This window comes from Amblyraja radiata, chromosome 32 (assembly GCF_010909765.2).
Source record: "Amblyraja radiata isolate CabotCenter1 chromosome 32, sAmbRad1.1.pri, whole genome shotgun sequence".
Classification (NCBI taxonomy): domain Eukaryota; kingdom Metazoa; phylum Chordata; class Chondrichthyes; order Rajiformes; family Rajidae; genus Amblyraja; species Amblyraja radiata.
Window position 1 is genome coordinate 25,543,964 of NC_045987.1, and position 27,072 is coordinate 25,571,035.

The window sequence follows — 27,072 nt, forward strand, 5'->3', positions numbered from 1 at the left end:
ATGTCAAGATCAACTCTTATCTGCCTGCACACAATGCATATCCCTCCATTCCCTGCATATCCATGTGCCTATCCAAAGGTCTCTCGAACGCCACTATCATATCTGCCTCTACCACCCACCACCGCCCGCAGCATGTTCCAGGCACCCACTACCCTCTGTGTAAAAACTTGACCCTCTCATCTCCTTTGAACTTTGTTCCTCTTACTTTAAAACTAAGCCTCCTACTCACAGACGAGCACAGACACACCACGAACAAATATGCACATATACACACACCTTGTACATGTCCTCTGGTATTTGATGTGTTCACCGTGGGAGAAAGGTTGTGACTGTTTACCCTGTCTCTGCCTCTCATAAATGTATACACTTCTATCTGTTCTCCCCCCCCCATCAAGTCTGGCATTCCAAGTCTAACAGACCAAGTCTGTGCAACCTCTCCCTGTAGCTGCTGCCCCCTAGTCCAGGCATCGTTCTGGTAAGCCTCCTCTGCACACTTTCCACTGCCTCCACATCCTTCCTGTAATGGACCATCTTTTCATGTCGGCACGGTGTAAAAATCTGCTGAGGCCGATCTAGAAAAGGTGGCTTCCAAGTAGAGCTGCTGCCTCACAGCTACAGAGACCCGTGTTCAATCCTGGCGTCGGGTGTTGTCTGTGTGCAGTTTGCACCTTCTCCCTGTGACCGCGTGGGTTTCCTCCCGCATCCCAAAGATGTGCATGTCTGTAGGTTAGTTAGCTTCTGTAAATTGCCCCGAATATGTAGGGAGTGGATGAGAAAGTGGTATAGCATAGATTTCGTGTGGACTGAGGATCGATGGTTGGCGTGGACTCGGTGGGCCGAAGGGCCTGTTTCCATGCTGTATCCCTAAAGAGCCTGTCCCACTTTCCCGAGTTAATCACAAATTCTCCTGAGTTATTCACGAATTCCCCCGAGTTTCTAAACTCGCAGAATGATCGTAACGAGTCCGTAGGAGTCTGTGGATATATCGTAGTGGCACATTATACCAGCCGTAGGTACTCAAGGCTAGTTTTTTACTCGTGGACATTTCTCATCATGCTGAAAAAATGTTCAGACTTACCTGATGCCCCAAGTACCTACGGCTGGCATAACGAGCCGCTACGATATATCCACGAATTCCTACGGACTCGTTACGAACATTCTGCGAGTTTGAAAACTCGGGAGAATTTGTGAATAACTCGGGAAAGTGGGACAGGCCTGTTAACTAAACTAAACTACATAGCCCCTAACACAAGGCCTAATCTAGGTCCCATATCCCTCTAACCCTGTCCTATCCATCCATGTACCTGTCCAAATGTTTCTTAAATGTTGTGATAGTCCCTCAACTATCCCCTCCGGCAGCTCGTCCCACACACACACCACCCTTTGTGTAAAATAGTTACCATTATTTCCCCTCACACAGTAAACCTATGCCCTCTGGTTCTCGATTCACCCTACTCTGGATAAAAGGCTGTCCATTTACCCGATCTATTAAATAGCATCTTTTCAGTTTTGGACCCATCTACCTCCCCAGGTTTTATCCTGAGTCTCTCCAAATCTGTGAAAGTAAACATTTCAGTCAGAGAGTGTTCGTGTTAAAATCACACTTTGCAAACGCATGTTTTACACTGACTACATGCTCACTGCTTTTAATGACAGTAAGTTGGGATTCGCCAGAGACACAGCAAAGGCTTTATTTAATCAGCAGGTTTACTGTGAAAATCTGGCTGTACAAATGATGTTCCCAAAATGAGGGGTGTCGGAAACAAGACCCCATGGTGACTATCACCCCCCCCCCCCCCCCCCCCCCCCACCCCCCCCCCCCAACCCTCTCCAGTCAATGTTTGCACCAACTGAGGCGCTTGATTCAATCTTTTTAATTTGTCAGCCTTTTTATGTCTTAGATACAGCAGCTCATTGTTCCCATGGCAACCAGCAGAAGAGACCCATGCAGACTGAAAGTAAATGGTGGAGGGATTATTGGGGAGTTGAGGAGATAGTTTTAACTGAAAACGTGGCATGTGTTGGTGTGAGAAGATGAAGAAGCATGGTTATTCCCCTACGCACACGAGGGCCGATTTTGAGTTCGAGTTTCGAGTTTAATTTAATGTCACGTGTACCGAGGTACAGTAAAAAGCTAACCAGTCAGCGGAAGGACTATACAATGATTACAATCGAGCCGTCCACAGTGTACAGATATAGCATAACATGAATAACATTTAATGAAAGATAAAGTCCAGTAAAGTCGGATCACAGATAGTCCGAGGTTCTCCAATGAGGTGGATGGTAGTTCAGGACTGCTCTCTAGTTGGTGATAGGATGGTGCAGTTGCCCGATAACAGCTGGGAATAAACTGTCCCTGCATCTGGAGGTGTGCGTTTTCACGCCTCTACACTTGGGAGAGGGGAGAAGAGGGAGTGGCCAGGGTGCGACTGGTCCTTGATTATGCTGCTGGCCTTGTCGAGGCAGCGTGAGCAATCTACAGTGGCCTCAGTGAGTATTTGATGGGGTCTGACCCACAAGCCTAAGGTGCGGAAGTTGGCAAGAGGATGGTTGGCACGGGCAGGATGGGCCAAATGGCCTCACAATGTGCATGAACTTTGGTGGTGTTCAGGTTTGGAGTTCAATGGAACTACACAGCATCAAAACAGTCCTTCTGTCCATGCCGACCATTGCCAACCATTGCCGTCCGAGCTAGTCCCAATTACCTAAGGCTGGCCCATATCCCTCCAAACCTTTCTTATCCATGTACCCAAGTGTCTTTTAATTGTTATTATTATTATATGTTCTATACATTATTATACGTTCAAATAATTCCAAATGCAAATCATTCAATGTATGTACAAAAAGTTGCCCCACAGATCCCTATTAAATATTTTCACCTTAATGTAAGACTATGCTCTCAAGCTTTAGACTAACCTAGCCTGAGGAAATTAGTTCATAAATCGTAGGAGTAGAATTAGGCCATTCAGCCCATCAAGTCTACTTCACCATTCAATCATGGCTGCTCTAGCTTTCCCCCACAACCCTATTCTCCTGCCTTCTCCCCATAACCCTTGAAAACCCGTACTAGTCAAGAATCTGTCAATCTCTGCCTTAAAAATATCCATTGATTTGGCCATGAATTCCACAGACTAACCACCCTCTGACTAAAGAAATTCCACCTCATCTCCTTTCCAAAGATATTCTGAGGCTCTGGCCTCTGGTCCTAGACTCTCCCACTAGTGGAAACACCCTCTCCACGTCCACTCCATCCAAGCCTTTAACTAGTTGGTAAGTTTCAGTGAGATCCCCCCTCAACCTTCTAAACTCCAGCGAGTACAGGCCCAGTGCCGTCAAACGCACATCATATGTTAACCCAATCACTCCTGGGATCATTCTGGTCAGCCTCCTCTGGTCCCTCTCCAATGCCAGCATATCCACCCTCAGATATAGGGGCCCAAAACTGCTCACTATTGCAGAAATGACTGGCTATTCACATTATCTTTCCACTTTATGATTTTTATATACCTCCATAAGGTCTCCACTCATTCCCTTGCGCTCCAGGGATAAAAGGCCTTGCCTATCCAGCTTCTCCATTTCACTCAAACCCTCCAGGACTGGTAACATTAAACTTTTTTTGCATCCTTTCCGATTTAAAGTAGGGTGACCAGAATTGTGCCCAGTACTCCAAATGTGGTCGTACCAATTTCTAACTTTAGATTAGTTTAGAGATACAGCGCGGAAACAACCCCCTTCGACCCGCCGAGTCCGCGCCGACCAGCGATCCCCGCACAATAACCCCATCTGACATACACTAGTGATAATTTACACTTATACCATGCCAATTAACCTACAAACCTGCACCTCTTTGGTAAGGAGGAAACCAAAGTGTGGGAGGAAACCGAAGATCTCGGAGAAAACCCACGCCATCACGGGGAGAACGTACAAACTGCGTAGAGACAGCACCCGTAGTCGGGATCGAACCCAGGTCACTGGCGCTGTAAGACAGCAATGGCATAGTACCGCCCAATGCAAACACTATTCAAGGCATCACCATCCATTTCTCTGAGTTCCCTAGACGCCCTCATGTCTTTCTCCACAGCAAACACAGGCGAGAAATATTCATTGCAACCTCACCTATCTCCCATGGCTCCGCACAGAGAGATGACCCCATTGAACTTTAAAGGGCTATAATTTGTCCTGAACCTTTTCATACCTCTAGTCTCCCTCTCCCCAGACTCAGTCTGAAAAAGGGTCTCGACCTGAAACATCACCTATTCCTTTTATCCAGAGATGTTGCCTGACCCGCTGAATTACTCCAGCACTTTGTGTCTATTTTCGGTGTACAACAGCATCTGCAGTTCCTCCTACATAGGGTTGCCAACTTTCTCACTCCCAAATAAGGGACAAAATGTCAAAATAAGGGACAAATTCCCGCCGGCAATGCGTTGACCGACCTGGCCGTGGCTGGGTGAATGATGAGTTGGCCAGGGTGCTGGACAACACACAAAGCCCAGCCGGCGGGCCAGCTGTGGAGTTTTGGCCGGGGTGCGACATCGCACGCAAAGTCCGGCACCCCATCCAACTCATGAACCAATGATTGGCCATGAGAAGGAGGGGTGGTGGTGTCGGCGGTAAGCGAAGGTTCGAAGGTCGGACAGCTGGCCGGGCTGCTGACCGACGGGGCCACGGGCGAGGCGCTGCTGCTGCTGCACTCCATGGGGAGGGAGAAAGTTGGCAACCCTACCCGCACCTATCCTTTAAACTATTGCCCTCTCGCCTTAAGGCAATAGGGTTTTCCTTTGTCTTGCCTGCCAAAACTATCTGGCTTCCTCTTTGTGCCCTACATCTCTTACATTCCACAAAGACTTTGTTGATCCCAGCTGTAGATACATGACACATGCCACCACTTTACTGACAGGAGCCTCAATATCCCTCCTCATCCAGGGTTCCTTGAACCTACCTGCCTTCACGGACATGCTGTTCCCAAACTCTCCCAGTCTCACCTTTAAAACGTCACACATGCCAAATATCCCTTTATCTGTAACAGCATCTCCCAGTCTACCTCTGAGGTTTCCCATCTAATGCCTTCAAAACATTGGCCTTGCCACAATTTAGGACTTATGGTCTTGTCCTATCTTTTTTCACAATTATTTGAAAACTTATAGAATTATAATCACTGCCCCCAAAGTGTTCCACTACTGATACTGTCAGTTGAGAGGTGAAAGATTTAATAGGAACCTGAGGGGCAACTTTTTCACTGAGAGGGTGTCTTAGCATCGCCTCAGCCCACAGGATCTACAGCTAACAATGGACTGGTTCCTGTATCATCGTTATTTTATTGCATATCTTTCATTCATCTTGTTCTATATCTCTCCATATCACCATCTATATCTCTCGTTTCCCTTTCCCCTGACTCTCAGTCTGACGAAGGGTCTTTGTAGATCAATCACTATTAGCTAATTTGATCCATGTCTGGTTTTACTGTTGTACACCCGATCCGTGATCCAGTTCGGGTTTCTACTACATCACCTAGTGCGCCGGATCGGCTATTCTTCAGATTCATCTTGGATCTTGAACTTACAACACTTATGTGCATTTGCACTATATGTTTATGCTAATAAAGAACTTATAAATGAAGCTGAACGACTCAGGGTTTACACATCTTCATATATGGTGTCAGAAGTGGGATTCGAACCCACGCCTCTTGACCCGAAACGTCACCCATTCCTTCTCTCCAGAGATGCTGCCCGTCCCGCTGAGCAACTCCAACATTTTGAGTCTATCTTTGGTTTAAACCAGCATCAGTAGTTCCTTCCTACACATTTTCACTCCGAAGGTGATGAGTATATGAACGAGCTGCCAGAGGGGCTTATTCAAGCAGGAGCATTTAGAGTCATACAGCAAGGAAACAGGCCCTTCGGCCCCACTAGTCCATGCTGACCAAGGTGCTCCATCTACAGTAGTCCCACCTGCCCATGTCTAGCCCATATTCCTCCAAGAAGACATTCCTCCCTCCAGTTTTACATTTGATCCCCCCCCCCCTCCTCCTCTCCTTATCTGACATATTTTTGTCTCTTTTTCACACTAGACTTTGTCCACCCACCTGCCAATCAACCTCACCTCCCCCCACCCCCCCCCCCCTCCTCCTCAACTGTATCCACTAAGGCATAAAGTGCTGGAGTAATCAGCAGGTCAGACAGCATCTTTGCAGAACAAGAATAGTTGACGTGTTGAGTTGGGGCCCTTCTTCAGACTCCACTCATCATTTACCAGGCGTTGTCCTGCCCCATCTCTTTTCCAGATTTCTCCCTACCCCCCCCCCCCCCCCCCTCCATTACAGTCTGAAGAAGGTTCCTGACCCAAAACGTTGCCTGTCCATTCCCTCCACAGGTGCTGCCTGACCCGCTGAGTTCCTCCAGCACTCTGTGATTTGCTCAATGTTCAAGCATCTGCAGTTCCTGGTATCTCTCTTTAGTAATCACTGGCCCCAATAACAATCCACATTTGGTCACCAAGAATGGTGCATTTAGAGAAATACTGTCCTCCCTTACAATATCACTATTATATAAAGTTTATAATAGTGACCTACTGCTACCAAGGGGTTAGCTTTCAAAGATCAAACTGAGATCAAACAGTCAATTGAAAACTCAATGCATTTTGTTCATTAATATTTCACAAAACAGACATAAAACACCTCAATCAAATTGTCTGGGTTTTGACACGGAGGTGACTATTAAATTACAATGCATTGAAGGTAGCGTGGAAGTGAATTTAGCTGCTTTGTAAAGGATGTTTACTTTTAGTTTAGTTTAGTTTAGTTTAGAGATACAGTTAGAGACCCATTTGGCCCACTGGGTCCGCGCTGACCAGCGATCCCCGCACATTAACACACACTAGGGATAATTTACAATTATACCTAAGACAACTAACCTACAAACCTGTACGTCTTTGGAGTGTGGGAGGAAACCGGAGATCTCGGAGAAAACCCACGCGGATCACGGGGAGAACGTACAAACTCCGTACAGATAAGCACCCGTAGTCAGGATCGAACTCGGGTCCTTGGCGCTGTGAGGCAGCTACTCTACCGTTGCGCCCTGCGCCACTAGTTTAGTTTAGTTCAGTTTATTATTATCACGTGTGCTGAGGTTCAGTGAAAAGCTTTCTGTTTGTTGCGGAAAGACTGTACATGATTACAATCAATCTGGATGTTAACCAGATTAATAGGGGCGATTGAGTAGACTGGTATCCTAAATGCAGCATTTTCAACTTTAATTCCAAACAGAGAGTGTTAATCATACATTGCCTTAAAGGTTCTGGAACCCTACCCAGAAGGGTGGATATGTGGCCATGGTCAGATTAACAACTTAGTCAAAGACGTGCGTATTGCCTTCACAAAACCATTCAGGCTCCTCTTGTGGATATAACAACGGGTGTGGGTTAATTCCACCGCAAACCACCCTCACATCCCCACCCCCCATGTTGAACACTTGCGCTCGGTCCGCCAAAGGCCCGCTGGTTCTCCCAGTTGCTCACCACTTTCACTCCCCTCCCCGTTCCCACGTTGACCTTCCTGCCCTGGGCCTCCTCCATGGCCAGAGTGAGGCCACACCCAAACTGGAGGAGCAGCACCTCATATTCTGTTTGTCGGCTTACAACTCAACAGTGTGAACTTTGAATTCTACAATTTTTAGGCAATCTGGAAACCCCACCCCCCGCCCTTTGTTTTCCTTTCATCTCCCTCTCTTCCCTGTGCATCATCTGAAGTATCAAGCATTGCTCCCCACCCCCTCCCCATGCCCCTTCTTTACCTTCCTTCCTCCGGCTTCACAATTTGCACCTTATATCCTTATCTCAGTCTTTTCATCTCTGGACTTTGTTCACACATCTGTCTATCAAAGACCCTCCCTCACCTGTATCCACCTATCACTCACCGGGCTTTGTCCTGTCCCTCTTCTTTCCAGCTTCCTCCCCTGAAGAATGGTCTCGACCCGAACATCATCTATCTTTGGAGTGGGGGGGGTGAGGGAGGGCCTGATGAAGGTATGTAACATGATGAGAGGAATAGATAGAATAGATTATGGGCAGTATTTCCCCATTATAGAGGGTTTAGTTTCAGGGTAATGAGTGAGATGTTTGGTGTAAACCGGAACGTACTGCTTGAGGAGTGGGTTTTTTTCATTAGTTTTTAGAGATACAGCGCAGAAACAGGCCCTTCGGCCCACTGAGTCCGTGCCGACCAGCGATCCCCGCACACTAGCACTATCCTACACACGCTAGGGACAATCTAATCAAATGTTACAATGTTACCAGAGCAAATTAACTTACAATCCTGTGCGTCTTTGGAATGTGGGAGGAGACCGGAGCACCCGGTAAAAACTCACGCAGGTCACGGGGAGAACGTGCAAACCACGCACAGACAGCACCCACACGAGAGAATTAGAGGTTGGACCTCCGGGATGAGATTCTTCAAGCAGAAACTTGGTAACTGGTTCAATGGTGGTTCAACGATGTGTTTATTGTCACGTGTGCAAAATGCAAACGCACAGTGGAATTATTTTCTTACATACAGTCCAGTAGAGTATTGCCTTGCCGAAGCATATCCCCGATTAGCAAAGTCTACAGAAATAGTCCACTGATCCCGCGTGCAATAGGCACCATGATCTGCTGCCATTCCATGCTCTAGTTGTTATGTTTAGTTTAGTTTAGAGATATAGCGCTGAAACAGGCCCTTCGGCCTACTAGGTCCACGCCGACTGGTGACCCCCGCACTCTATGTTTTCCTCATCTCGGTCCTAAAAGATTTCCCCCTTATCCTTAAACTGTGACCCCTTGTTCTGGACTTCCCCAACATCGGGAACAATCTTCCTGCATCTAGCCTGTCCAACCCCTTAAGAATGTTGTAAGTTTCTATAAGATCCCCCCTCAATCTTCTAAATTCTAGCGAGTACAAGCCGAGTCTATCCAGTCTTTCTTCATATGAAAGTCCTGACATCCCAGGAATCAGTCTGGTGAACCTTCTCTGTACTCCCTCTATGGCAAGAATGTCTTTCCTCAGATTAGGAGACCAAAACTGTACGCAATACTCCAGGTGTGGTCTCACCAAGACCCTGTACAACTGCAGTAGAACCTCCCTGCTCCTATACTCAAATCCTTTTGCTATGAATGCTAACATACCATTCGCCTTCTTCACTGCCTGCTGCACCTGCATGCCTACTTTTAATGACTGGTGTACCATGACACCCAGGTCTCGTTGCATCTCCCCCTTTCCTAATCGGCCACCATTCAGATAATAGTCTACTTTCCTGTTTTTGCCACCAAAGTGGATAACCTCACATTTATCCACATTATACTGCATCTGCCATGCATTTACCCACTCACCCAGCCTATCCAAGTCACCTTGCAGCCTCCTAGCATCCTCCACACAGCTAACACTGCCCCCCAGCTTCGTGTCATCCGCAAACTTGGAGATGTTGCATTCAATTCCCTCGTTCAAATCATTAATATATATCGTAAATAGCTGGGGTCCCAGCACTGAGCCTTGCGGTACCTCACTAGTCACTGCCTGCCATTGTGAAAAGGACCCGTTTACTCCTACTCTTTGCTTCCTGTCTGCCAGCCAGTTCTCTATCCACATCAATACTGAACCTGATTCGGCCCATCAAATCTACTCCGCCATTCAATCATGGCTGATTTATCTCTCCCTCTCAACCCCATTTTCCTGCCTTCTCCCCACATTCCCTGACACCCGTACAAATCAAGAATCTGTCAATCTCCGACTTTAAAATATCCATTGACGGCCTCCACGGAGGCCAATTAACCTACAATACCGCAACCCTTCGGGATGTGGGAGAAAACCGGGGCACCCAGAGGAAGCCCACGTGGTCACGGGGTGAACATGCAAACTCCACACCGACAGCACCCGAGGTGGGAATCGAACCCGGGTCTCTGTGACGCTGTGAGGCAGCAGCTCAACCCGCTGCACCATCGTGCCACCCTTTGCTCCCCCCAATGTGTTGGCTGACCAAAGTAATCTCTTGAATTGTGAAGAGGGAAGCAGGCAGGAGAACACGGAGAGATGATGGGGACACAAGGAACTGCAGAGGCTGGTTCACAAAAAAAAAGACACTGGAGTAACTCAGCAGGTCAGGCGGCAACTCTGGAAAACATGCAGTCTGAATGCTTTTTTCATACAAGAGGCGGTGGGTGTATGGAGCGAGTTGCCAGAGGAGGTAGTTGAGGCAGGGACAATCCCTTCGTTTAAGAAGTAGTTAGACAGCTACATCGATAGGACGGGTTTGGAGGGATAAGGACCAAACGCAGGCAGGTGGAGCTAGTGTAGCTGGGACATGTTGGCCGGTGTGAGCAAGTTGGGCCGAAGGGCCTGTTTCCACACTGTATCACTCTATGACTCTATGAGGGTATAACACGTATCAATGAGAGGCCTTTGTGCTGGCTGAGGACAATAACCCTGATCCTCAGAATGCTGCCACAGAACATCAAAGATCTCTTAAATTGAACTCGGATAGATTACCACAGCCATGTAATGCAGAGCGATTGTACAAACCCCGCTGCTGAATATTTAATAACGTGGGGGCTCGGCTAATTGGAGAAATTAATAAAACAGCAGCTCGGAATTTCTCTCTGATCATTCTACAGTTGTGCATCCTGGTTGAGCAACAGCAAGAATCCATTACAATATTTCAGCCTCAGTGCATCTTCACCCTACCTGTAAAAGTCACGGCAAGTCTCTGGCAATCTGTTTGGGAACACTGCGTAACTTTATTAATGAGAAGTTTGATCGTCTTTGGCATTGCTCAACAGAAAAAGGTCAGCTGTTAAAAATGTCTGACATTAACTTGGCCTTTGGGTGAAATGGATGTTTTTTTCCCCCAAGAATGAATGGCTGAAACCTTTGAATGTATTATTAATTTAACTAAAATCAAATGGATTAGACCTCTTTATCAATAGCATGGAACTATATTATTTATTTGCCCTGGGCCAGCGACATTTCCACTGTTTGCATCCATATATCCCCTTGTTATTACCTCTTCCACAGTCAACAGTGGGCAGAAGTTCACTTGCACCTCCTCCAACCTCCTACAGTATCCGCTGTTCCAGGTGTGGAAGTCTGTACATCGGCAAGACAAAGCGCAAGCTTGGCCATCGTTTCGCTGAACAACTCCGCATAGTCTGCCTTAACCTATCTGATCGCCCGGTTGCTCAGCACTTCAACTCCCCTCCCCATTCGAACACTTACCTCTCTGTCCTGGGCCTCCTCCATTGTCAGAGTGAGGCCCAGCGCAAATTGGAGGAACAGCACCTCATATTTCACTTGGGCAGCTTACACCCCAGCGGTATGAACATTGACTTCTCTAACTTCAAGTAACCTTTGCTTTTCCTCTCTCTCCATCCCTCCCCCATCCTAACTCTCCGGCTAGCTTTGATCTGTCATTTTCACACCTTACCCTTCCATATCTTTAGTCTCCCACTCCCCTGACTATGTCTGAAGAAGGATCTCGACCCGAAACGTCACAATTCCTTCTCTCCAGAGATGGCGCCTGTCCCGCTGAGTTACTCTGGCATTTTATGTCTATTCTCGGTATGAATATTGATTTCTCTAACTTCAAGTAACCCTTGCATCTCCTCTCTCTCCATCCCTCCCCCACCCTAGTCGCCCTGCTAGTTTTACTGTTGTCCTGCTGAGTTGTATTACTCATTATTGCCGTTCTCACAACCAACAATGGACCATTGTGAGCTCCACCCTTCCTTGATCATCGTTGCTGGCTTTGATCAGTCCATTTGCATATCTTTCAGTAATTTGTACCTTTCATATCTCATGGTTCCCTCTCCCCTGACTCTCAGTCTGAAGAAGGGCATTTTGTGTCTATCTTTGACATTTCCACATTTGCTATACTTTAACATGGTAAGTCGGTGCCTCTCCAGCGATACTCCAGCTAGACTGTCGTGCACTGCCAGCACTTGGATGCAGTGACTCCAGTGATGAACAGCCACACTCTCCCTGTCTCACAATCTGGTCGCAGGGCCTTACTATCGCAGAACCATCATGAGGCTGCCTCTATCACTGTGGCTCCATCAGTCTGACGACTGCCCTGCCCAACGCCACAAGAGATTGCAGAGAGTGGAGGATGCAGTCCACTATCTCCATCTACACCTCACGCTGCCTCGGCAAGGCCACCAGCATTACCAAGGATGAGTCTCACGCCGGTCACTCCCTCTTCTCTCCTCGCCTATTGGATTGGATTGAATTCAATTTATTGTCATTGCACTTTTCAGTGCAACGAAATGGTTTAGCCTGCAGTCATAACATAGAATAAATAACAAACACTCAACACAATTTAAAGTCCCAAAGTCATTGTCTCTTCCCTCCTTGCTCTCCCTCTGCGCTGAGGCGATCCAGGCCTCCGATGTTGTGACCCCGCTGGGTGATGGTAAGTAAGTCCCGCGGCTGAATCCGTGCTCCGCAAACGGGCCGGTTCAAACTCCGCGGCCCGGGGCGGTCGAAGCTGCCGAAGCTGCCGCGCTCCAGTCCAGCGGACGCAGCTGTAGTTGCGGGAGCTCCGGAAAAACAGGTCACCACCTGTGACCTGCGAGCTCCCGATTATGTCGTCCACTGGCCCGCGGCAGAGCCTCCGAGGCTCCAAAGTCGGGTCGGAAGTTGGGTCGCCCCGCAACCACAGCCCTGAAGTCGGCCAGCCTCGTGTTGGTAAGTCCTGGCTCTGCCTCTGGAGCCTCGAGGTCGGTCGCAGTTGGAGGCCGCCAGCTCCGCGATAGGCCTCAGCGCAGACGGACACGGAGACGGGGGATACGGCAGGAAAGGTCGCAACCCCCCGAAGGAAGAGTCAAAAAACATGTTACACCCACCCCCCCCCCCCACACATACACAACTAAATAAACCGAAATAAACTGTAAAAACGGGACAAGAGAAAACAAAAAAGAGAAAAGACAAACGGACTGCAGACAAGCCGCAGCTGCAAGGCAGCGCCGCCACTTCCGGAGGCAAGAGGTACAGAAGTGTGACAACGCACACCTCCAAATTTGGGGACAATTCTTCCCAGCTGTTATCAGGCAACTGAACCATCCTACCACAACTTGAGGACGGTCCTGAGCTATCTATCTCATTGGTCATTTTTAATCAGACTTTATCTGGCACTAAATGTTATTCCCTTTATCCTGCATCTGTGCTCTGTGGATGGCTCAATAGTAATCATGTGTAGTCTCAGCGCTGACTGGCTAGCACGCAACAAAGGAAACTTTCCATTGTACCTCAGTACATGTGACAATAAACTCAAATTAAACTTAGCCTCCCCACCATCATATCTCTATGTCCACTCTATGCCACCTCGGGAGATCAGTCAACATGATCAAGAAACATTCACACCCCGGTCATTCCCTCCTCTCCTCTCTCCTGCAGGATAGGACGTACAAGAGCTTAAAAACACAAAACCAGATTTAAGGACAGCTTCTTCCCCACCGTTATCAGATTCTTGAACAGACCTCTCATAAGCTAAGGATCCAGCAGCATATATTAGACATCGGAGCAGAATTAGGCCAATTCGGCCCATCCAATCTTCATTCATGGCTGATAGGGGCGGCACAGTGGCGCAGCGGTAGATTTGCTGCTTTACAGCGCCAGAGTCCCAGGTTCGATCCTGACTATGGGTGCTGTCTGTACGTAGTTTGCACGTTTCTCCCCGTGACCGCATGGGTTTTCACCCGGTGCTCTGGTTTCCTCCCACACTTCAAAGACGTGCAGGTTTGTTGGTTAATTGACTTTGGTAAAAATTGTGAATCGTTCCCGGTGTACAGGATAGTGCTAGTGTACGGGGTGATCGCTGGTCGGTGCGGACATAGTGGCGGTAGGGCCTCTCAAGTGTTGCATCTCCAAACTCCAAATCGAACTTCTCCTCTCAACTCCATTCTCCTGCCTTCGCCCTGCAACCTTGCCATGCTTACAAATCAAGAAGCTATCAATCTCCGCTTTAGAAATACCGAATGACTTGGCCTCCACAGCCGTCTGTGGCAAAGAATTCAACAGATTCACCTCCCCCTGGCTAAATAAATCACTCCTCATCATTCTAAAGATACATCCTTTGACTCCGAGGCTGTGGCCTCTGTCTTTCCCACCAGTGGAATCATCCTCTCCGCGTCCACTCTATCTGGGCCTTCCATTATTCGGCAGGTTTCAATTAGATCCCCCTGCATCTTTCTAAACTAGTATTAATCCTAATATTACTTTCTCACCTTCGTGTAAGACAAGAGACCATAAACTGTACTGCAATTATAATGTGTCAGCGTGAGCTGTAGGTTTTTAAGTGCTCATGAAATGTATCAGGAAATATCAGTGAAGCAAGAGTAATGAGAAAGACCTTGTTTCAATTCTCATCACTGACAATACACTTGGAAGAGATAAGCTTCATCTCATCATGCATCAGAAAGCAATTTAATTATGTCAACAAAATTAGATTAGCCCTCAACATGCTGATGTGTCTCGATGGGACTGCGCTATAAATGGAAACCTATCCCAATTATTAGAATCTGTCTGAACTCTCTCTCTTCCGCCAATTGCTTCTTTTGCTGAGAACAGAAATGGCACGGTGGGGCAGCGGTGGAGTTACTGCCTCACAGCGCCAGGGATCGATCCTGCAGCCTTTTCAGCTTGACAACATCTTTGCTATAACAAAGGGCAGCACAATGGCGCAGCGGTAGAGTTGCTGCCTCACAGCGCCAGAGACCCGTGTTCGATCCTGACTACAGGTGCTGTTTTTTCGGGGTTTGTGCGCTCTCCATGTGACCTGCGCGGATTTTCTCCAGGAGTTCCGATTTCCTCCCTCACTCCAAGAACGTACAGGTTTGTAGGTTAATTGGCTTTGGTAAAATTATAAATTGTCCCTAGTGTGTAGGACAGTGCTTGTGTGCGGGGATCGCTGGTCAGCACGGACCTGATGGGCTGAAGGGCCTGTTACAATGCTGTATCCCTAAACTAAAGTGCTGGAGTAACTCTGCAGGTCAGGCAGCAGCTCCAGAGGGCGAAGATAGGCAACGTTTTGGGTCTGGACCGTTCTTCAGTCTGGAATGTCACCTATCCATGTTCCCCGGAGATGATGTTGACACAAGGAACTGCAGAGGCTGAGTTACAAAAAAAGACACAAAGTGCTGGAGTAACTCAGCGGGTCAGGCAGCATTTCTGGAGGACATGGATAGGTAACAGTTCAGGTCACCACCCGTCTTCAGACTGCATGTTCTCCAAAGATGCTGCCTGATCCGCTGAGTTACTCCAGCATTGATTTTTTCGAGAGACCGATTCTGCGCCGACCAGCAATCACTCCTCGTACACCAGCACTATCCTACACACTGGGGACAATTTACAAAAGTCAATTAACCTACAAACCTGTACGTCTTTGGAGTGTGGGAGGAAACCAGGGCACCCGGAGAAAACCCACGCAGGTCACAGGGAGAACGTACAAACTCCATACAGACAGCACCCGTAATCAAGATCAAACCGGGCCTCTGGCGCTGTAAGGCAGCAACTCTACCACTGCGCCATTGTGCTGCCCGCCCTTTGTTCTGTACAAGATTCCTCCATTTTACTGCTCCACTCCGAAATCCCATCCAGCCAAGTCCACTTGAAAGAAGTTCCCCTCCTCTCTGTGATGGGAGTTGTGTGCAACCCTCTCTCACACTCCCCCCTCTGTGATTCCTGCTGCTCTTGGCTGTACGACCATGTTCTGACCCGGAATCGCGACCACTGCCACGTGTTATCCCAACGCTCGTGGCTTCCAGCTCCGGTTCCAGGAGGAAATAAGAAAAAAAATTCCGTGTGTATATATATATATATATATATATATATATATATATATATATGCACATGTAGAAGCGGGGGGGGGGGGGGGGGGGCGCTGCAAGTCGGCAGCCCTGTCAGCAGCATGTCCATTTTTTCTACTTTTATTTATTATAGTCTGAATGGAAGGAGGCTCCAGCAAGAACTGCGAGTCTCTGGAGAAGGTTGAAAGCACGTCCTTAGATTGCCACCAGCTTTAACGAGAAGGCTAATGGAATTCCAGGCTTCTACACAGGAGGGACAAGGCAAGCAAGACAAAAGATCACGATGAACCTTGGCAACACTTAATTAAAGAGTCACTTGCCAACTTTTAGACCCTTGCTGTAGAGAGGACCCCAATCACGCAACACACAAACAGACTCTCATCTCCTTCATGTACTTCAGGTAACCCCTGCATCCTCCCCTCTCCCCGTTCCTCCCCCACCCAAGTCGTTGTACAGGCTTCAAAGTCGTCTTGTTGAGTTTCATTGTCTGCAACTCGTTTTCCTCCAGACCACAGCTAACAATGGCCTGTATCATCGCTACTTTTATGCACATCATTCATTCATTTGTTCTATATCTCTCTCTACATCATCGTCTATATCTCTCTTTACCCTCTTCCCCGACTCACGGGCTGAATAAGGGTCTCGAGCCGAAACGTCACCCACTCCTTTTCTCCAGAGATGATGTCTGACCCACTGAGTTACTCCAGCTTTTTGTGTCTTTCTTCATCTCCTCTGCCTGCATGTGGTCCATATCCCTCCTTTCCTGCGTGTCCTACTTACAAGCCTCTTAAACGCCACTATTGTATCTCCAAACTTGCCCCTTGCATCTCCTTCATGCTTCGCCCCTCTCACCTTATAGCTATGCCGCATAATCTTTTGCAGTTCCACCCAGGCGACAAGCGTTCACTTCCCATGAGCATTTGGCCTCTGCACTTCCACAGCTAGCTGAATAGATACTCCTTAAATGTTGTGAGAGGGGAGCACGGTGGCGCAGCGGTAGAGTTGCTGCCTTACAGCGCCTGAGATCCGGGTTTGATCCCGACTATGGGTGCTACAGAGTTTGTACATTCTCCCTGTGAATGGCGTGGGTTTCCACCGGGTGTTCCGGTTTCCCTCCCAAACTCCAAAGACGTGCAGGTTTCAAGTTCAAGTTCAAGTGAGTTTATTGTCATGTGTCCCTGTATAGGACAATTAAATTCTTGCTTTGCTTCAGCACACAGAACATAGTTGGCATTTACTACAAAACAGATAAGTGTGTCCATATACCATAATATAAATATATACACACATGAATAAATAAACTGATAAAGTGCAAATAACAGATAATGGGTTATTAATAATCAGAGTTTTGTCCGAGCCAGGTTTAATAGCCTGATGGCTGTGGGGAAGTAGCTATTCCAGAACCTGGTTGTTGCAGTCTTCAGGCTCCTGTACCTTCTACCTGAAGGTAGCAGGGGAATGAGTGCGTGGCCAGGATGGTGTGGGTCTTTGATGATACTGCCAGCCTTTTTGAGGCAGTGACTGCGATAAATCCCCTCGATGGAAAGAAGGTCAGAGCCGATGATGGACTGGGCAGTGTTTACTACTTTTTGTAGTCTTTTCCTCTCCAGGGCGCTCAAATTGCCGAACCAAGCCACGATGCAACCGGTCAGCATGCTCTCTACTGTGCACCTGTAGAAGTTAGAGAGAGTCCTCCTTGACAAACCGACTCTCCGTAATCTTCTCAGGAAGTAGAGGCGCTGATGAGCTTTCTTGATAATTGCGTTAGTGTTCTCGAACCAGGAAAGATCTTCAGAGATGTGCATGCCCAGGAATTTGAAGCTCTTGACCCTTTCAACCATCGACCCATTGATATAAACGGGACTGTGGGTCTCCCTCCTACATCTTCCAAAGTCCACAATCAGTTCCTTGGTTTTGCTGGTGTTGAGAGCCAGGTTATTGCGCTGGCACCATGTGGACAGTTGCTCGATCTCTCTTCTATACTCTGACTCATCCCCATCAGTGATACGTCCCACAACAGTGGTGTCGTCAGCGAACTTGATGATGGAATTCGCACTGTGAATGGCTACGCAATCATGAGTATAGAGTGAGTACAGCAGGGGGCTGAGCATGCAGCCTTGAGGTGCTCCCATGCTGATTGTTATTGAGGCTGACACATTTCCACCAATACGAACAGACTGTGGTCTGTGAATGAGGAAGTCGAGGATCCAATTGCAGAGGGATGCGCAGAGACCCAGTTCTGCGAGTTTGGTAACCAGCTTGGAGGGGATGATTGTGTTATATGCCGAGCTGTAATCCAGATTAATTGTCGGTTAATTGGCTTTGGTAAAATTGTAAATTGTCCCTAGTGTGTGTAGGATAGCGCTAGTGTACGGGGATCGCTGGTCGGAGCGGACTCAGTGGGCCGAAGGGACTGCTTACGCATTTTATCTCTAAAGTCTGGAGTCTAAGTCCAGTTATAGAGGTCTCTGAGGGTTGAAGGAAAATGATCTGTGAGTTCACTGGGACGCGGGCTGGCGGAAGAGAAAGAAAGTTGAGAAAGAGAGAAAACCCACGCGGTCACGGGGAGAACATACAAACTCGGTGAATATTTATGCTCCTAACTCCTCAATTTTTTAATGAAATATTTAATACAATTCCAAACTCAGGTCAGCATAATCTGATAATTGGGGGAAATTTAAATTGTGTATTAGATCAATACATGGATAAATCTTCACTTCAAAGGAAAAGTACATCAAAATCAAGTGACCTTTTAAACACCTATATAAACAATACAAACATAAGAGACGTATGGTGGATTGCCAATCCTTCTGGAAGAAAATACTCTTTCTATTCAGGTTCATAAAGTTTATACACAAATTGAACATTTCTTGGTTGACGCCAAACTTATCCCTTATACCTACAATCCAAAATATCATAACATTATTATTTCGGATCACTGTCCCCTCACTTTTTCTGTAAAACTGGAAGGAATGACTAACCAACAGCCGTGCTGGAGATTTAATCCACAAATACTAGTTGAGGCAAGTTGTTGTGACTATCTGAAGCTACAGAGGAAAACATTTTTTGAGACAAACGACACCCCTGGTATTTCTCCAGCCTTGCTGTGCGGAACTTTTAAAGCCTATGTTAGAGGCTGTATTATCGCATACCAAGCATCTCAAAACAAATAAGACTGAACTGGAATTAGAAAAACAGATAAAACAGTTAGACCTAGAAAATGCGGCTGATCCGTCCATTGTAAAACACAATAAGATAGCTGCACTTAAATTCAAATTAAACCAGATTCTCTCAGCAAGAATTATTAGGGTATTTCAATATACTAAACAAAAAAAAATTGAATTTGGTGATAAACCGCATAAACTACTAGCACACCAACTTCGCAAATTAGAGAATGATCGTACTATACACAAAATTAGATCAGAAAAAGGAGATTTGCTTACACTGCCGAAAGATATCAATGAAAGATTTTTACAATTCTACCAAACATTATTTTCATCAAAAACAACAGTCGATTCTGCAAAGATGAAAAGCTTTCTTGAGAATTGCAATCTCCTATCTCTTTAATGAGGGGGAACGGGATGAATTAGGCGCAGAGATAACCACAAAGGACATTGTAGAGACTATTAAAAGTGGAAACACTCCTGGCCCGGACGGGCTTAATAACGAATTTTATACAAAATTTAATGATTTAATCTCTCCATGCTTACAAGCCCTTTACATTCAAGCATTTAAAGAACAGACTTTACCACAAACTCTTGCTGAATCAACTATTACATTCATTCCAAAAAAAAGATAAAAAATCTCGAGGAGCCTGGATCCTATAGGGCAATAGCTCTTTTAAATACTGATCAGAAGATACTAGCTAAGACTTTGGCTCGTAGATTAAGCCTAGTTATCGGTAAATTAATACATCCAGATCAAACTGGGTTTATACCTAAACGACACTCGTTTTATAATTTGTGACGTTTGTTTATTATAATATATTCACAGAGAATGCCAAACGAAGATCTAACAATTATTTTGCTGGATGCAGAAAAGGCTTTCGACCAAGTGGAATGGTTTTATCTTTTTACAATGTTGGAAAAATTCCAATTGGGAGAAAACTCTACTTTATGGGTGAAGCTTTTATATACTAATCTGACAGCTAGAATATTGACAAATCAAATGCTTTCACCTAAATTTTACTTATCTAGGGGTAACAGACAAGGATGTGCTCTCTCCCCGATGTTATTTGCTTTAGCCATAGAACCTCTTGCCGAGAGTATTAGGTCCCATTCAGGCATTTATGGATATAATACCAAATATACCTCCAATAAAATGTAGTTATATGCAGATGATGTACATTACTAATGTTTTAAACATTATAGAACAATGTAGTTATTTTTCTAGATACAGAATTATTTGGAATAAAAGTGAAACCATGCCAATAAAAGAACAAGACCCTTTTCAACTCCAACAATTTCCTTTCAGAATTGTTACTGAAAAGTTTAGATATCTTGGAATTTACGTGACTAGAAACTACTCTTTGTTTAAAACAAACTTCCCACCATTATTTACTAAACTGTATACCTATATTCAATTCTAGAAAACACTTCCTATCTCCCTTATTGGTAGATTAAATGCCATAAAGATAATCTTCCTTCCGCAACTTTTATACTTATTCCAATCAATATCGATATATCTCCCTAAAAGCTTTTTTAAAAACATTGACTGTATTGTTACTAACTTTATTTGGGGCTACAAACCCCACCGAATACATCAAAGACATTTGTGCAAACCCAAAGAAAATGGTGGATTAGTTCTACCTAACTTTCTTTTTTACTACTGGGCAACTCAATATTAAAAATATAACTTTTTGGCTGGACGATACATGTCAACATGTAAATTGATTAAAAATGGAGAGGGAAGATTATTTGCTTTTCTGCATAGGCTCGATTCTCCTATCTCCAATACATCTGAATAAGTCAACATATGAGCAAAATCCGATAATACATACTACTATCCGTATCTGGAAACAGCTGAAACTCAGTCTAAAATTGAGAAACATGTCTCCCCTTCTTCCTATTGCAAATAATCCCTTGTTTAAACCGTCTATTTTAGATAAGGTGTTTGCTCAATGGAAGAATCAGGGAATCAATACTGTGGGAGACTTCTATAAGAAGGGGACTCTCTCCTCTTTTCAAGAACTGCAGGAGAAATATGACTTGAATGCCAATAATTTTTTTAGATATCTCCAACTCCGAGATTACGTGAAAACATATACAGAAGACTGCTCTCTTATGGGTCCAGATATATTGTACGAATGTTTGAATAGACATGCCGATACAAGTAAGTTGATATCTTACATTTATAACACCCTTCTAAATATTGACACCCCACCTTCTGAGATTTATAGGCCAGCATGGGAGGACGAGTTGGGTTTATCCATTTCGAAACATATATGGGATGAAAGCCTACAATACATACATTACTGTTCTTTAAATGCCAGGCACTGCCTGATACAACTTAAAGTATTGCATAGGTTATACTATTCAAAGGCCAAACTGAACAAGATCTTCCCAACTGTCTCTCCTCTTTGTGATAAATGTCACTTTCAAGAAGCCACCCTAACATACTTTTGTATCCTGTATAAAAATACAAAACTTCTGGATGGAAATATTCAATATTATTTCTAAAACACTTAAAACTCAATTGGAGCCAGATCCAAAACTAATAATATTAGGAATGTCAGAGGGCTGCCCTAATCTAACGATATTTCAAAGACGCTTCCTTGACTACGGTTTAATAACTGCGAAAAAACTTATACTTAAATTCTGGAAAAAGATAACAGTCCCCACAGTGAAGATGTGGATCACAGAAATGACTGAGACACTACATCTAGAAAAAATAAGGCTTGACTGACAAACCATATCAATTTTCAAAAATATGGTCTCCTTTTATTGAATTTTTTCAACAACATAATGGTTGAACACAAACTCAAAACCGATGGTAGGGTTGGGTGAGCGGGCGTATGGAAGGGTAGTTGGATATATCTCCGCTTCTTTTACACCTTTGTTAGTTCCGGGGGGGGGGGTTTTCTCTTGCTTTTCTTTAAATCTTTTCTAGTCTTTTTCTTTTCTTCTTTCTTTCCCTTTTTTTCCTTTTACTTTTTTTCCTATCTAGTTATTAGTTCATAAAATGTTAAAACTGAAGCAGTACCAAAATTGTATAACTGTTATGTCGATGATTTTCTTTTTGTACAATTGCTTCTAACAAAAATAAAATTTAAAAAATCAATAAATACAAAAATAAAATAATGTACAAACTCCGCAGAGACAGCACCCATATTCAGGATTAAACCTGGATCTCTGGTACTGTAAGTTTCAGGTATAATGCTACATGTATAAGAAGGAACTGCAGATGCTGGAAAATAGTAGGTAGACAAGCTCAGTCTGAAGAAGGGTTTCGGCCCGAAACGTTGCCTATTTCCTTCACTCCATAGATGCTGCCTCACCCGCTGAGTTTCTCCAGCACTTTTGTCTACCGTCATGCTATATGTATACATCATCAACTTATGTTTGTCTTGAATTGCCTCTTTTTGAGATATGTACAAAACAAATATAGAAACAAGAACACAGTAATAACTATGAACACTTAGGGAGTGATCCTTTCTTAACCGTATAATCAAAAATTTGTAAAAATAAAGTCTGGCCTAACATAGAGGCGTTACATAGTTAACCCAGTTTTCCCAGCGTGACACAAATAAATCCAGTTTAAAGTTAACATATGCTGTTACTTTCTCCATTTTATAAATATCCATTGTGATGTCCATCCATGCATTTGGAGTTGGACTCTCCTGTGATAAGCATTTCTTTGTGAGAGTTTTTTTACCAGCCACCGTCAATATATTCAGTAAGTATTTGTCTTTTTCCGGTCAGTCTTCAGGTACGAGTCCAAAAAAACATGGTCTTTCTCTCCTCATTTGTTCTCAAAGCCAGTTTGAATTGGACTTATGAAGGGAGTTGGATTGCCTCCTTTGCATGTTTGGGACGAGAGCCAAAGAACTACTTGTGACGTGGGGCCGCATTGTGGGCAGGCAGCCAATCTGCACACAACCAGGGCCCGACAGCAGCCAGACAAATTAATCAGCCGTCACTGTGATGATTAAAGGATAATTGTTTCCCAGGACTCAAACAGAATCCCTCTCCTGCTCGCAAAGGAAAGGCGGCACGGTGGCGCAGCGGTAGAGTTGCTGCCTCACAGCGCCAGAAAACCCGGGTTCCATCCTGACCAAGGGTGCTGTCTGTACGGAGTTTGCACGTTCTCCCCGTGACCTGCGTGGGATTTCTCTGGGTGCTCCTGTTTCGTCTCACACTCCAAAGATGTGCAGGTTTGTAGGTTAATTGGCTTCAGTAAAATCGCACACTGTACCTAGTGCGTAGGATGTGGATAGAAATGCTGGAGAAACTCAGCGGGTGAGGCAGCATCTGTGGAGCGAAGGAATAGGCGAAGTTTCGGGTCGAGACTCTTCGTCAGACCTCTCCGCCGGTCCAGTCTCTCCCCTCTCTCGCACTCGCATCTGCCCCCTCCCTCTCTCGCTGTTACACCCTGCTCTCCCGCTACCTGGCACTCCTGTTCGTCAGATTAAATGTATTTTTACACATAAATCCCGAATAAAGATAAGAATTTATACACAGTTTTGTGCAGGCAGCGCTTCGTCGCTTTTTCTTTATAGCGAGTGACCATTGACAAATCCCATGATCCTCGGCGTTTTGACAAGAAACGTGGTGAGTGCGGTAAGGATTTTCAAATCGCGCGCGCTTTTATTGCTGACGCGAAAAAGGCGGGCCGACTGATTTTGGGCGTCGCACGGCATTGCGCAGTGACGTCATCACGTAACGTCACGCGCTACGTGTACAACGTCAAGACGCCTGCGTGCGACCGCAAGATTTGCGCGCGAAGATTTCGTTCGGTACAAAATTCCAGAACGCCCCACGTACCGCGCACAACTCCATACCCCTCCGCGCTTCTCAGTGGGACCATCCCGCACGTGGCCACACGATGCCCGTGCACCTCAACGTGACAACGAGGTCTCGTAATTTGCGTGCCAAGGACACGTAAGTGGGACAGGGCCTTAACTAATGACCCCAGAACAGAGCTGGTCTCATGGTGGAGAAATGTCAAGGACAGCTACAACGTGGTTAGATCACCCACCTGCCTCCACGTCCAACACATCACCCACCAACATTTCCGTCACCTCCAACATGATCCCACCACCAGTCACATCTTCCCATCCCCGCCTCTTCCCACCTTCCGCAGACACCGTTCCCTCTGTAACTCCTTGATTCACTCTCCCTTCCCACCCAAACTAACCCCGCCCCAGGTACTTTACCCTGCAACCACAGAAGGTGCAACACCTGTCCCTATGCCCCCTCCCTAACCTCCATCCAGGGATCCCAGCAGTCCTTCCTGGCGAGACAGAGGTTCACGTGCACCTCTTCTAACCTCATCTACTGCACCCGATGTTCCCGATGTGGCCTCCTGTAAATCGGCGAAACCAAGCAGAGACTCTGCAACCATTTTGCCGAACACCATGCGCTCGGTTGTGGTTGGATGATTCAGTTGCCTGATTACAGCTGGGAAGATACTGTCCCCGAATCTGTTGGTGTGCGTTTTCACACTTCTATACCGAGTCCCTAATGCCTGCAATTGGCCCATATCCCTCCAAAAATGTCCTATCCACGTCAAGATTCACGTTTCTTTTAAATGTTTAGTTTAGTTTAGGGCTACAGTGTGCAAGCCTTGAGACTCACCGAGTGTACACTGACCAACGATTGCCCCTACACTCCTACACACACTAGGGACAATTTACAGAAGATAATTAATCTACAAACCTGAGATAGACACAAAATGCTGGAGCAACTCAGTGGGACAGGCAGTATCTCTGGAGAGAAGGAATGGGTGATGTTTCAGGTCGAGACCCATCTTCAGTCTGAAGAAGGGTCTCGACCCGAAACGTCACCCATTCATTCCTTCTCTCCTGAGATGCTCCCTGGCCACCTGAGTTACTCAAGCTTTTTGGGTCTATCTTCAGTTTAAACCAGCATCTGCAGTTCCTTCTTACACACAACCTACAAACCTGCACCTCTTTAGAATGTGAGAGGAAACCAGAGCTCCTGGAGAAAACCCACGAGGTCACGGGGAGAACGTACAAACTCCACACAGACAGCACCCGTATTCAGAATTGAACCCGAGTCTCTGGGGCTGTAAGGCAGCAACTCTACCACTGCGCCACTGTGCTGCCCTAAACATTATTACAGTTCCTGCCTCAACTACCTCTTCTGGCAGATCTTTCCATATACGTATCACCCTCTGAGTGGAAACGTTGCTCCTTAGGTTGCTATTAACTCTTTCCCCTCCACTGAAACTTATGTGCTCTGGTTCGTGGTTCCTCTGGGTAATAGACTGTGCATTCACCCTATTTAATCCCCTCATGATCTTATACACCTCTATAAGTTCATCCCTCAGCCTCCTGTGCTCCAAGGATCAAAGTCCTACCCTGCCCAACCTCTCCCTATAGCTCAGGCCCTCGAATCCTGGCAACATCCTCGTAAAGTTCTAGCTTTTTACTTCAGATTCATTTAATCAGAATCATAGTTATAGAGCTATGCAGCGCAGAAATAGGCCCTTCGGCCCAACTTGCCCATGCTGACCAAATCCAATATCAAGCGGGGTCATTTGGCATACGCACTCCGTATGATTCGGTGCAGTAAACGTCTTGCTAGCTGCATCTTTACCGGCACATTAGGCGCAACAAGAACAAATAAACATGCTATGAATTATCAGTTATTCTAAGTCAAGCAGGCTATGACAGTGGAAAAGCAAAGTGCGCAGTTTCAGTGCTGGGGCAGGTGTTTCAGGAGCCGGAGATTGACAGATTCTTGATTAGTGCGGGTGTCAGAGGTTATGGGGAGAAGGCAGGAGAATGGGGTTAGGAGGGAGAGATAGATCAGGCATAATTCAATGGTGGAGTAGACGTGATGGGCCGAATGGCCCGAATGACCTGCAACCTTTTTCCCCATGCACTGCAAGGGCCAGGAAGCGAGCGGGTAAGATCATCTCTGACCCCTCTCACCCTGGCCACAAACTCTTTGAATCACTTCTGGAAGTGAATCACCTCTGGAAGGCGACTCCGGACTGTCAAAGCTGCCACAGCCAGATATAAAAACAGCTTCTTTTCCATGAGTAGTAGCTCTACTCAATAACCAAAAACCTGTAGCCTCCATGTGCTCTGGTATTTTATGTAATTCACATGTTTAATCAATAATGTTTTATCATTAATGTTTAATGTTTTATGTCTTATTCTTAATTGTCAATGTATGTCTGTTGTAACTTGCGAGCGGAGCACCAAGGCAAATGCCTTGTATGTGTCCATACTTGGCCAATAAACTTATTCATTCATTCATTCATTACACTCCTATTCCTTACGAGCCGGATGGTTGGTGGGAAGAAACTGTTCTTGAACCTGGAGGTAACATTCCATATACCCACCACCCTCGGTCCCTTTTAAATCTTTCCCCTCTCTCTCCTTAATCCTCTGCCCTCTGATTCCCTTACCCATAAGAAATGGCCATGGCATTTTACCTTATCTCCCCCGAAGGGCCGAAAGGCACTTATTTTCTAAGTTTCCATGTTTCTATGGGGCACCTGCTTTGTTCGGAGAGAGCAGACACCACCAGCCAGCGGCTCCCATTATCCCAGCTCCGGTGACCATCTCAAGTGGACCCTTGGTACATGTGACAAGAATAGGCCTCTGCATGTGCAGACTGCGCAACTGAGACCACAGCCGCAGGGGAACAGGAGCAGATTCTCAGCCTACCTCATCGCTCGACCCGTTCTCCACGCGGAACCTCCCTGCTCTCTGTATCGCTCCGTCAGCATCGCTGGAGATAAGCTGCAGGACGGCAAAAGGAAAATGTCAGCAGTGATTACAAGGTGGAGGAATAGTCATATTCAACGTCATCAAGTCAAGTCAAGTTTATTCGTCACATACACATACGACATGTGCAGTGAAATGAAAAGTGGCAATGCTCGCGGACTTTGTGCAAAAAACAGCCAAACAACCAAACAAACTACAAACAGAATGGAACAGAATCACATATTCTTTTACATATTAAATATTGTGGGCGGATGGAAAAATGGAAAATAAAAATAAAATTAAATTAAATTAAAAATAAAATATCCATACATGTATCCGTACACTGT

At 45.9% G+C, this 27,072-nt stretch overlaps 1 protein-coding gene across 4 annotated transcripts in view; it reads right to left on the minus strand.

Moving 5' to 3' along the window:
* garnl3 (GTPase activating Rap/RanGAP domain like 3) overlaps positions 1-27,072 on the minus strand; it is a 347,312-nt gene that overhangs the window by 161,569 nt on the left and 158,671 nt on the right. For all 4 annotated transcript variants that reach the window (XM_033049272.1, XM_033049275.1, XM_033049274.1 and 1 more), the window contains exon 3: positions 26,687-26,761. In XM_033049272.1, coding sequence (XP_032905163.1) covers positions 26,687-26,761 — 75 coding nt within the window. The remainder of the gene's footprint in view (positions 1-26,686; positions 26,762-27,072) is intronic.